At 48.9% G+C, this 12,962-nt stretch overlaps 1 protein-coding gene across 1 annotated transcript in view; it reads right to left on the bottom strand.

Annotated features, from left to right (window-relative positions):
• MFSD10 (major facilitator superfamily domain containing 10) overlaps window positions 1-8,065 on the bottom strand; it is a 37,724-nt gene extending 29,659 nt beyond the window's left edge. Inside the window, exons 1-4 of the mRNA XM_015420646.1 lie at window positions 7,877-8,065; window positions 6,009-6,105; window positions 1,370-1,473; window positions 960-1,118 (exon numbers count right to left, since the gene is read on the bottom strand). Of these exons, the coding sequence (XP_015276132.1) occupies window positions 960-1,118; window positions 1,370-1,473; window positions 6,009-6,105; window positions 7,877-8,065 (549 nt within the window). The remainder of the gene's footprint in view (window positions 1-959; window positions 1,119-1,369; window positions 1,474-6,008; window positions 6,106-7,876) is intronic.
• Window positions 8,066-12,962: the final 4,897 nt, after the last annotated feature.

Below are 12,962 nucleotides of genomic sequence, written 5' to 3'. Positions count from 1 at the left end.
TGCTCTCCATGTCCTCGGTGGCAAAGAATGCATTTCACCATCGACACCAGGCCCACCAACCGGCTCCCTATTTGTCTTGGGTGGACCTCACCATGGTAATTCACGCAACAGTCACCTCGAGACTGGACTACTGTAACATGCTCTACGCGGGACTACCCTTTGGAGATGCTTCAGGAACTGCAAGTGGTCCAGAATGCAGCCGCCAGATTGCTGGCAGGAACGTCCCAGTAAGCGCCTATAAGACCTATCCCACACCACCCCCTATAGGGGATGGTGACCGTGTCCCGCCAGACTCGACAGGAGCCTGGATGCCCGGCGGGACATCGCGGCCCGGGCAGGCCCTGCGGAAGGGCACCGGGTGCCCTTCCGCAGGGCCTGTCCGGGCCGCGGTGTCCCGCCGGGCATCCAGGCTCCATCTGCTCCGGCACCCCCCGCCGGGCAGCGGCACGAGCTGCAGTTCTGGCACCCTCTAGCTAGTCTAGTGGTTTTATCTGATGTGTCTTTATTGCATTTAATTGTGTATTTAATGTATGATTTTGTCTCAGTTTCGAGATACGGCGCCCCCGAGCCCTTTTCCCAGGGGAGGGCAGGCTAGAAATGTAGTAATAATGTTGACACTATTGACTAGTTACCTCTTATGACCAATGTTCCCTCTAAGCTGCGGAGTCCTGTGAGCAAAAATTCTACTTTGTGAGCTACTGGCATTAAAGTTGTGAGTGAGCGATTTGGCCGCTGCATAAATGAGTTTGATCTGGAGCCCCATCCTTCCTGAGCTAAGACAAAAATCTGTGAGCCAGAGGCTAAAAGCTAGCTCACACCAACTGAGTTTAGAGGGAACACTGCCCACAGCTCCCAGTTAGTTTCCAGTGCCAATTCAGAGTATACTTTTTTTCTGGTGGGGAGACCCCATAGATGTGGTTGATCAAAGACTAAACAGCAGAGGAAGCGCACGCACTCACCATGCCCTTGCTCCGCGCTCTTGGACAAGCCAGGTCAGCAATGATGGCGGTGGAGAGGCTGACGTTCCCTTTGCTTATTCCGCCAATGACTCTGGAGAAGAGGAAGAGCTCAAAACTCTTGGAAACAGCCCACAAGGAATAGGAGGCGATCAGGCCCGTCTGTGGAGAGAGAGGCCTTCATCTGAGTAGGGTCACCCATATAGGGTCACCCATCTATTCTCTTCCTTCCCATTACCTCCCAGCTTCCTGCAAATGTTATGGTTTCAGAAGAGAATGACAGAAAAGCTGACATTTAAATACCAGCCACAAACTCAGAAAGAAACCAGGGAAAAGCGAAGGAGACTGCCACCAGGTTCTCCCTAGTGCTGCCAGTTATTCCCTGGGTGGGGCCGTTCCCAGAACAGACATACCACAGTCAGCAGCATGACTGGCCTCCTCCCAAAGTAGTCAGACGCAGCCCCAGTGAGGGGAGAGGCAAAGAACTGAAGGATGGAGAACATGGAGCCAATCAGACCTGGAAAAGATTGATAATTAGAACTCGTGCAACATGGCTAGCCCTTGACACTTACCAACTCTACACACCGCTATACGACATTCGGCAGACATGAGCCTCTAAGGTGCTGCAAAAACACTTAAGGTGTATATGCAAAAATGTGTATGATTATAGGAACTGCCACTGTCTTTACCTTTTATTATGTGTGAATACATAATCTCTCATGGATCACTGTCTTGACATGGCGAGGGGGCTTGTGTGGTTCGATGAGGCTGGGGGCTATGCCATGGAGGTCCTGCTTGCTGTTGACCCTGACGGCCACCCAGGACGGACAGGCCACAGCAGAGAACTCAGACCAAGTGTGATCCACTGGAGAAGGAAATGGCAACCCACTCCAGTATCTTTGCCAAGAAAACCCCATGGACAGTAGCAAAAGGCTAAAAGATATGATGTCAGAAGACGAGCCCCTCAGGTCGGAAGGTGTCCGAAATGCTACTGAGGAAGAGCAGAGAAATGAACTTTTTATGAGAAAGAACAAGAAGTGTAACAGTATGCTTGGAGGGAGGAATGGAGAAGGGGAATTGGACCAACATAATACATTTTTTAAAAAAGAAAACAAAACCACAAACAGGATACAGACATATTAAAAAAGCAACACTGACCTAACAGTGGAATGTGAACTATATTTGACCTAAACCACGTCACATCCACTACTCTTCCCCACAGTGAAATGTTGGTAGCTCTTAAAGAAGCAAAATAGACACACAGCGGTCATCTAATCATGTTTTTATTTTCCACAAAGCATGCTGTTTTGATTGTACAAGACTGTCTCGTTCAAGCCGCTTCTCCTGCATTATGGGGGGCAAAGCCTGAAGGGTGGGGGGGGGGGGCAATGCCTCCTACAGAATGCTGTGACATTTTATAAATATCTAACATAATCCATACCACAAAGGTTCAAAGACTAGAAGAATAGAAACAGACAGTTCTCCACCTGTTGCTTTGATTTGCTGTGGAGCATTGAACAATACTAGGTAAATAAGTTGTAAGTAGCTGGAAGATAGAACTCAGACTTCAGCAATATTCATAACTAAAACAGTAACATTCCCCAGTTGCAAAACGTGGGTGCATATGCAGACAATTACAACTCATATTTGCTAGCTGGTAAATATCTATTTGGCTTAAGGATATACCTGTTCCTGTGTAGTGTAAGTTTTCAGATTTCTACATCAAGACTCTGACTAAAACATAAATCTAACCTTTTGGTTATTTGGTACTCATTATGGCCAATTTTCCCCCTCATGGATCACTGCCTTGTCGTGGCGAGGGGGCTTGTGCAGTTCAATGAAGCTGTGGGCTATGCCGTGAAGGGCCACCCAAGACGGACAGGCCACAGCAGAGAACTCAGACCAAGCGTGATCCACCTGGAGAAGGAAATGGCAACCCACTCCAGTATTTTTGCCAAGAAAACCCCATGGACAGTATCAAAAGGCTAAAAGATATGACGCCGGAAGATGAGCCCCTCAGGTCGGAAGGTGTCCAATATGCTACTGAGGAAGAGCAGAGGACAAGTACAAGTAACCCCAGAAAGAGTGAAGCGGCTGGGCCAAAGCCGAAAGGACGCTCAGTTGTGGATGTGTCTGATGGTGAAAGGAAAGTCCAATGCTGCAAAGAACAATACTACATAGGAACCTGGAATGTAAGATCTATGAATCAAGGTAAGCTTGACGTGGTCAAAAATGAGATGGCAAGACTGAACATCGATATCCTAGGAATCAGTGAACTAAAGTGGACAGGAATGGGCGAATTTAACTCAGAAGACCATTATATCTACTACTGTGGCCAGGAATCTCGTAGAAAAAATGGTGTGGCCTTTATAGTCAACAAGAGAGTGCAAAAGGCAGTACTGGGATACAATCTCAAAAATGACAGAATGATTTCTGTCCGATTCCAAGGCAAACCATTCAACATCACAGTAATCCAAGTCTATGCCCCAACCACTGATGCAGAAGAGGCTGAAGTGGACCGGTTCTATGAAGACCTACAACACCTCCTAGAACTAACACCAAAAAATGATGTCCTCATCATCATAGGGGACTGGAATGCTAAAGTAGGAAGTCAAAAGGTAACTGGAATAACAGACAAGTTTGGCCTTGGAAAGCAAAATGAAGCAGGGCAAAGGTTAACAGAGTTTTGTCAAGAGAACACACTGGTCATAGCGAACACCCTTTTCCAACAACCTAAGAGGCGACTCTACACATGGACATCACCAGATGGGCAACACCGAAATCAGATTGACTATATAATTTGCAGTCAAAGATGGAGAAGCTCTATCCAGTCAGTAAAAACAAGACCTGGAGCTGACTGTGGTTCAGATCATGAGCTACTCATTGCAAAATTCAGACTTAAACTGAAGAAAATCGGGAAAACCATGAGGCCATTCAGGTTTGACCTAGATCACATCCCTGATGAATATACAGTAGAGGTGAAGAATAGATTCAAGGGTCTGGATTTGATAGATAGAGTGCCTGAAGAACTATGGACAGAGGTTCGTGACATCGTACAGGAGGCAGCAATCACCACCATCCCAAAGAAAAAGAAATGTAAGAAAGCAAAGTGGCTTTCTGATGAGGCTTTACAAATAGCAGAGGAAAGAAGGAAAGCGAAAGGCAAAGGCGAAAAGGAAAGATTTACCCAACTGAACGCAGATTTCCAGAGAACAGCAAGGAGAGATAAGGAGGCCTTCCTGAATGAACAGTGCAAAGTAATAGAAGAAAACAATAGAATGGGAAGGACTAGAGATCTCTTCAAGAAAATTGGAGAAATCAAGGGAGCGTTCCATGCAAAGCTGGCCATGATAAAGGACAAAAACGGTAGGGACCTAACAGAAGCAGAAGAGATTAGGAAAAGATGGCAAGAATACACAGAAGAACTATACAAGAAAGACCTCAATGTCCTTGACAAACACGACGGTATAATCACTGACCTTGAGCCAGACATCCTGGAATGTGAAGTTAAATGGGCCTTAGAAAGCATTGCTAACAACAAAGCTAGTGGAGGTGATGGTATTCCAGCTGAGCTATTCAAAGTCTTAGAAGATGATGCTGTTAAAGTGCTGCACTCCATTTGCCAGCAAATTTGGAAAACGCAACAGTGGCCACAGGATTGGAAAAGATCAGTATACATTCCAATCCCAAAGAAGGGCAACGCCAAGGAATGTTCAAACTATCGCACAATTGCACTCATATCACATGCTAGCAAGGTCATGCTCAAGATCCTACAAGCTAGGCTTCAACAGTACGTGGATAGAGAACTGCCAGAAGTACAAGCTGGGTTTCGAAGAGGTAGAGGAACTAGAGATCAAATTGCCAACATTCGCTGGATTATGGAGAAAGCAAGAGAGTACCAGAAAAATATCTACTTCTGCTTCATTGACTATGCTAAAGCTTTTGACTGTGTGGATCACAACAAACTATGGCAGGTCCTTAAAGAGATGGGAGTACCAGACCACCTCACATGTCTCTTGAGAAACCTGTATAAGGGCCAAGAAGCAACAGTTAGAACTGGATATGGAACAACTGATTGGTTTAGCATAGGAAAAGGAGTACGACAAGGATGTATATTGTCGCCTTGCTTATTTAATATATATGCAGAGTACATCATGCGAAATGCTGGCCTGGATGAATCACAAGCGGGAATTAAGATTGCTGGGGAAAAGATCAACAACCTCAGATATGCAGATGATACCACTCTAATGGCTGAAAGTGAAGAGGATCTAAAGAGCCTCTTGCTCAGAGTAAAAGAGGAGAGCGCAAAAGTGGGCTTGAATCTCAACATCAAAAAAACTAAGATCATGGCATCCGGCCCCATCACTCCTTGGCAAATAGAAGGGGAAGTCGTGGAAGTAGTGACAGACTTCACGTTCCTGGGATCCCAGATCACTGCAGACTGTGACAGCAGCCATGAAATTAAAAGATGCCAGCTCCTTGGGAGGAAAGCGGCAAACCTAGACAGCATAATAAAAAGTAGAGACATCACCCTGCTAACAAAAGTCCATATGGTCAAAGGGATGGCATTCCCAGTAGTTATATATGGCTGTGAGAGTTGGACCATAAGGAAGGCTGAGTGGCAAAGAATAGATTCTTTTGAACTATGGTGCTGGAGAAGACTCTTGAGAGTCCCTTGGACTTCAAGGAGATCAAATCAGTCAATCCTAAAAGAAATCAACCCTGACTGTTCCCTGGAAGGCCAGATACTGAAGCTGAAGTTCCAATACTTTGGCCACCAAATGAGAAAGGAGCACTCACTGGAGAAGGGGGCCCTGATGCTGGGAAAGACTGAAGGGAACAGAAGAAGGGGACGGCAAAGGATGAGATGGTTAGACAGCGTTACTGATGCAACAAACATGAAATTGAGCAAACTCCATAGGATGGCAGAGGACAGGAGGGCCTGGTGTGATGTGGTCCATGGGGCCGCGAAGAGTCGGACTCGACTGTGCGAATGAAAAACAACAACAACAACAACAAAACCCCAGTCCAATAGTGAAATGTAATTCCTACCGCCAAATAAGACACTGTTGTACTTCCTTTCCGGAGGCACTCCAACCACTGCAGCAAACCTGTCCACCCCATGCTGCAAGGTCATGTACAAGCCACCCTGTGGAAGAAAAGCATGGTGGCAGAGAGAGGAGGCGTCCATGGGCACCTTCTGGAGGCACAAGGGGGGCAGCCGGGGTCCTCAAGGGAAAGAAGGATAAGCAGTAGCCCCTCTAAATCCTCACCGGTGTGTTTCCTGATGGTTCCCTTCTTCCTTCCCCAAAATATCTTTCCCCCCAAGAGAAAAAGCCAGCCCTGGCTTCCCTGTACTTCACTGGACCAGAGGGGGCTTCAGAAAAGCCCAGAGAGGCAACATCTGCCAGTGGGAGCCCCCACCCAGAAACAGCTGCCTCCATCATAAGGAGAACACCTGGCTTCACATCACCCAACATTTTGTGGCGACAAGGGCCATCGAGCCTTCCTGCCCACGATCTGTTCTCAAAATTCCAAAACGCCCCCAGAGGCAGGACAAGGTTGGGGACCCCCCTGCTGCCGCCTAAACTCCTTCACCACAGAATGCTGGCCCCGGTTAAAGAGAGTCTGACTGCATGGCTCTCTCGCGTAGGACATTCGGTGCACAGTGGTGTGGGGAGGGCCCCTGGGGCACGTCCCTCCTCCTCCTTCAAAAGAGAGGAAGACGGGGTGTCGCTGTCCCTACAGAGCAAAAAGTTCTGAGCTCAAGGCAAAAGAAGGTCCATGGGGCCTCTCTCCTTCACAGCCCCCAACACCTCTGCCCATGGCACATCAAGGGCGATTACGGTGGGGCAGGGCTGCGGAGGGGACGGAGTCACCCATGCCTGCCTTCCTCTCTCCCGACCTCTGGCTTCCAAATGAGGGACTGCCCTCCGCACCACAGGGCTGGGGACACAAAAGACATCTCCCAAGGGAGGGAGGTTGGAATCAGTGCACCACTGACGTGGATAGCCCGGACAAGCCCAATCTCATCAGATCGCAGAAGCTAAGCAGGGTTGGCCCTGACTACTATTTGGATGGGAGACCTCCAAGGAATACCAGGGTTGTAACATGGGGGCAGGCAATGGCAAGCCACGGCTGAATGTCTCTTGCCTGGAAAACCCCACCAGGGGTCGCCATAAGTCGGCTGTGACCCTTCCCACCACCGTTCCAGTGCAGAGGGCAGCCGACGGGAGCAGGAAGGCAAGGATGCGCTCCTCTGCCGTCTTCATGGGCGAAGAGCCAGCCATCACAGCGCAGATATGCTCAGTCCAGACAAAATGAACGTCAGCAACTGTTACGTTCTCTGCAAATGGAGAATTCCTCCTGCGCAATGTGGCTGCAGCACTGGAATGTAACAGGGAACAGTCCCGTAGTCTCCAACGGCTCTTGACTGTAGCAATGCGAGGTCCTCTCAGCTCTGCCAAGCGGTGTCACCTGGCTCCGCTATAGCTGCAACTGCTGGGGGGAGGGTCAGAAGACCACCTCTCATCTAGCCCCGGGGCCCAGAAGGAGCATCCTGAGACACCCACTCCATGGGAAAGCTTCCCCCATTGTACCTTGGGAAACTGTAAGCCTCTGGGATGCGAGAGGAGCATTTTGCGGGGGTGTGAGAGAACATACCCAAAATAAACATGACCTCTCGGCCCAGAGAACAGCTGAGAGTTGGCGTCCTAACCGCTGCCACCACTGAAATTTCTCATGGTGCCTCCCATATGGGATGTGGCAACTTGGCAAGACGTTTTCAGGGAGGCGGGTGCAACTGCCGATCGCCCACAGACCAAGGAGTGCAAGAAGAGCTAGAGCACAAATGAAGCTTTCAAGGGGCCCATGTGAGGGCGGGGGGTGCTTTTGAGCCCTGTCGCACGGCTTTTACTCACGTCATTCTTGCTGTAATGATCAAGGATGGAAGGCAGGAGTGGCAAGATGAGCGTGAAGCCCAAGAGATCGATGAGGAGCGCGACGAAGACTGTGGTGATCACGCGAGTGGAGGCCTCTTCGGTTCTCAAAGGCCTCTCAAGGGGCCTCCTGCTTTCTTGGACAGCTCCCATGGACAGCTTCCCAGGCATGGCTTTCGGCACTGCAGAGGGATAGAGAGGAACTGGAGGGATTTTCTGACTCACACATATGCCTTCTCCCAACTCCAGTCTTGCCACCACATATTGACGACTCCATTTCTCTTTTTAGGGAAGTGATGGTCTAAAGCAATGGAATGATAGGGCAAATGTTCACCATGCAGGGTTAGGCTCTTTTCTAGTTGGCCTTTCCACCAGATCTTGGGATCTGCCTTTATCCCAGGGCTGGAGGAGGAGGAGAAGGAGGAAGTGGAAATCCAAAAACAACACCCATGACAAAAATAACGAAGAGCCTTTGTGAAGACCTTGAGTTCTGTTATTAGAGAGTCAACACTGAATGTTTCCTTCAAGACTTGATAAGTAGAAATTGATAGGAATCGTGATTGCTACACGCTCAGATAAAGCAATTATTGTGAAATAAATTGTTTACATTGCGCAGCATTCGTTAAAGAAAAAGTGTGTGAGCGATAACAGAGGAGAAATTTCTACAGAATTACTACAGTAAACGATTTTGCTAATATATCTTTATTGACTCTTCGTTATTTTTGTCATGGATACTGTTTTTGGATTTCCACTTCCTCCCGTGATCTCTCTGTTTTGGCTTCTTCTTTATCCCAGGGCTGCTGACCTCCAGGTGCCCCCTGGAGGAGCCCCTGGAGAAAATGGCTGCTTTGGAGAGTGGACTCTCATGGTGTTACATCCCTTCCCAAGCTTCACCCCCAAACCTCCTGGAAATTTCCAACCCGGAGTTAGCAATCCTGGCAGCACTTGATTCAGTATGTGCTAGATCAGCGGCTCTCAAACGTTTTGAAGTGGGACTTTAAACTTACTGTAGTTTCTGGAACTTACTTGCTAAGCAACACCAAATTATTACCCTCCTTCCAGTGTGAAACACAGGAATCTTGCCAAGTTATTCATGAGTACACTTTGAGATATGAAGATGATACCATGTTACTGGCAGAAAAACAGTGAACATCTGAAACAACTAGTGATGAAGGTTAATATAAAAAGTGCTGAAGCGGGATTACAGCTGAGCATCTCTCCTTATATATAATTGAGTAGTGGGGTGGCACTTTCTAGCTCTCCCATTGGCTGTGCAATGCGCTCCATCAGTCATTGGCCCATCAGTCGCCACTCAAGAGTACTTGCATGCCATTGGCCGGGTGCTGGGTCTGCTCCTCTTCTCTGCCCACTCCCACCTCAGCCACTGTTCCCTGTCAGAATTACTGGCAAACAGCTGTCTCTCCTGACGAAGACACTTCTCCTGCTTGGCTCCTCTGTGGGACTAACTTTTCCCTCAGTGACTGCTGGTAGAAGGAAACCCTTTCCAGGCCTTTGTGAGGAACTCATTGGGGCCTGTTCTAAGGTTGCCAGCTCCACGTTGGGAAATTCCTGGAGATTCTGTGTCTAAGGAAGCCAGGGTTTGGGGAGGGAAGAGGCTTCAGCTGAACAGAATGCCATAGAGCCCACCCTCCAAAGCAGTTATTTTCTCGGGGGGGGGGGAGATCTATTGTCTGGAGCTGTTGTGATACCCAGCGATCTTTAGGCTCCTGCCAGCTTGGCCACTTTCCTGTCAGAATAAACTGTGAAAACGGCTCTCTCCTGCTTGTCTCCGCCATGGCTGGTTGGGCCAGCAGCTGTTAAACCATTCTCTTAACCCCCTGCTAGGTGGCTGACTTCCCCCCTAGGGTTGCCAATCTCCAAGCTGGACCTGGAGATCTCCAGATGACAGAGATCAGTTCCCCTGGAGAAAATGGCTGCTTTGGAGGGTAGACCCTATGGCATTATACCCTGCTAGGTCCTTCCACAGAATCCACCCCCCATATCTCCAGGTATTTCCCTACTTAGAGCTGGCAACCATACTTTCCCCTCAGTGCCTGTTGCTAGGCAACCAAGCTTGGTTCTGTCACTAAAACAGGGTTGTTGTGCAAGTCAAAAGGGGGAGAGGAGAATGATGTAAGCTGCTTTGGTCCCCCCATTGCAGAGAAAAACCTGTACTTTTCCTCCTGGGGAACCATTCTTGCCAGTCTCCAGGTGAGGGCTGGAGATCACTCAGAATTACAACTACTCTCCAGATGGCAGACATCAGTTCCCCTGGAGAAAATGGTGGACTCTGTGTCCTTATATCCTGCTGAGTTGGCCCTCCTATGACAGCCAATGTGACATAGCAGTCAGGGCTTCAGAGCATGGTAGAGGCTACAGGTGTGTGTAGGGGAGACGAAGAGTGAGGGGCAGATAACAGCAGGTTGATGCTTGGCAGGGAAGGAGATAGAGTTGCCAACTCCAGGTTGGTAAATTTCTGGAAACTCGAGGGGTGGAGCCTGGAGAGGGTGGGGTTTGAGGAGGGGTGGGACCTCAGACAGGTACAATGCCATAGACTCCACCCTCCAAACCAGCCATTTCCTCCCGGGAAACCATTGTTGCCAATCTACAGGTGAGGGGTAGAGATCACTCCAAATTACAACTCCTCTTCAGGTAGCAGAGATCAGTTCCTCTGGAGAAAATGGTGGACTCTGTGTCATTATACCTTGCTGAGGTCGCCACAGCAAATTGACGCTGAGTGCCCAAGGCTGGGGCACTCTCCCAGAGCCTCCTTCTAGAGCTTGTTGTATTTATTTCCACAATGGGCCTTATTCCTAGTCAAGAAGATAAAGGTAATAGCCACTGAGAAATTAGACAATGAAGAAACTGAAATGGTTCAAGATCTTCTATTCCTTGGCTCCATCATCAACCAAAAGGGAGACTGCAACCAATGTATCATAAGGAGATTGAGACTGGGAAGGGCATCTGGGAAGTGTAAAGATATGTCGCTGGCAACTAAGATCAATATAATTCACACTATAGTATTCCCCATTACTAAGCAAGGGTGTGAAAGTCGCGGAGTAAAGAAAGCAGACAGGAAGAAAGTCGATTCATTTGAAATGTAACGCTGAAAGATAGTGTTAAAGATACTGTGGACTGCGAAAAAGACAAATCAGTGTGTTCTAGATCAAATCAATCCTGAACTCTCCCTCAGAAGCTCAAATGGCAGGACCGAGGCTATTGTACTTTGGTCACATCATGAGACGATGGGACATACTGGAAAAGACAATGCCAGGGGAAGTTGAAGGCAGCAGGAAAAGAGGAAGCGCCAGCGTGAGATGGATGGACTCCGTCAAGGAAGCGGTTGACAAGAAGACATCTTGGAGGTCATTAACTCAGAGAGTTGCCAAAAGTCAGAAGCAACTCAACAGCACTCGGCACACGCTGTATGCCAATAAAAGGTAATTTTCTTCTTCTTTCACTCGGCACACACATGCAGTGAGTCTATGTAACCTATTCTGTTCAATACAACTAACCACTTCAGTCTTACTTGAACTTTCCTCTGGAGAGGGGAACTCCCTCAGAACTGAAATAGAGTGGACGAGGAAGCAGGTGAATGCAAAACGAGCTTAGCTGGATGAGGGTACTTTGAACAGCCGGCTTTAAGGAAACGAGGAAGGAAAAACTGCGCCTGCCACTCGGAGCTCCTGGCAGGACAAAAATGTGCTAGGTACACTTCCTGAACGTTTAATTTCCTTACTGACCTCAGAAAGTATTCTGGGAAGGGCATCTCACAATGGTGTTTCCCTTAAACAAGGGCAAGACAAAAACGGACACCCCTTTGCGTTGCCCATAGGAGATGCTGGAAGTCTCAGCCTGTTTAACAAAACGATTCTCATGGGGAAAGGAAGATATCTGTTGCCACACATGGACACCCTTGGTAGAGAACCGCTCCCATTCTGGCCATTTCCACGTGGGGTAAGGGCCCTGGGTTCAAGGATGTCAGGAAGCGCGGCCCCCTCCCCACACCTCCAGGAACTTCCCTGGCTTTCCCCCTATGTTCCTCAAACCTTGTTTGCTCCAAAGTTTTGGGAAAGATTGCAGTGAAGCCTGGATGGCTGCTGTGCGATTGGGGGAATCCAGATTTCCCCTGACCTGTGCCTGCGGCGTTTCCCCCTGCTGTTGAGGGCATCTAGAGTGAGCTCCCGTCTCTAGTTCCAGCTCCTGCCAACTTAGCAGTTCGAAAGCAAGAAATTGCAAGTAGATAAATAGGTACCGCTTCGGTGGGAAGGGAACAGCGTTCCGTGCGCCTCGGTGTTTAGTCATGCCGGCCAAATGACCACGGAAACGTCTTCGGACAGCTGGCTCTTCGGCTTTGAAATGGAGATGAGCACCGCAGCCCTAGAGTCGGACTGGACTGGCTTTCGAGCAAGGGAAACCTTTACCCTTTACCTTTTTAGAGTTTATGAACAAAAAAAAAACAGCGCTGGAACACTGTCTGATGGATAAACCGCCCCAACAGTTCCTCTGAATTCTCAGCTTGCATGGGGGGTGGGTGGGGTGGGGGCATAAGTTCCCCTTGCAGAGAGATAAAGAGAATGGCATAAATTCGCAACGGAATGGAAGATATCTGTTGCCACACATGGACACCCTTGGTAGAGAACCGCTCCCATTCTGGCCATTTCCACGTGGGGTAAGGGCCCTGGGTTCAAGGATGTCAGGAAGCTCGGCCCCCTCCCCACACCTCCAGGAACTTCCCTGGCTTTCCCCCTATGTTCCTCAAACCTTGTTTGCTCCAAAGTTTTGGGAAAGATTGCAGTGAAGCCTGGATGGCTGCTGTGCGATTGGGGGAATCCAGATTTCCCCTGACCTGTGCCTGCGGCGTTTCCCCCTGCTGTTGAGGGCATCTAGAGTGAGCTCCCGTCTCTAGTTCCAGCTCCTGCCAACCTAGCAGTTCGAAAGCAAGAAATTGCAAGTAGATAAATAGGTACCGCTTCGGTGGGAAGGGAACAGCGTTCCGTGCGCCTCGGTGTTTAGTCATGCCGGCCACATGACCACGGGAACGTCTTCGGACAGCGCTGGCTCTTCG

This window comes from Gekko japonicus, unplaced genomic scaffold (assembly GCF_001447785.1).
Source record: "Gekko japonicus isolate JY-2015 unplaced genomic scaffold, Gekko_japonicus_V1.1 scaffold1162, whole genome shotgun sequence".
NCBI lineage: Eukaryota > Metazoa > Chordata > Lepidosauria > Squamata > Gekkonidae > Gekko > Gekko japonicus.
This window is presented reverse-complemented; position numbering and strand designations above follow the sequence as displayed.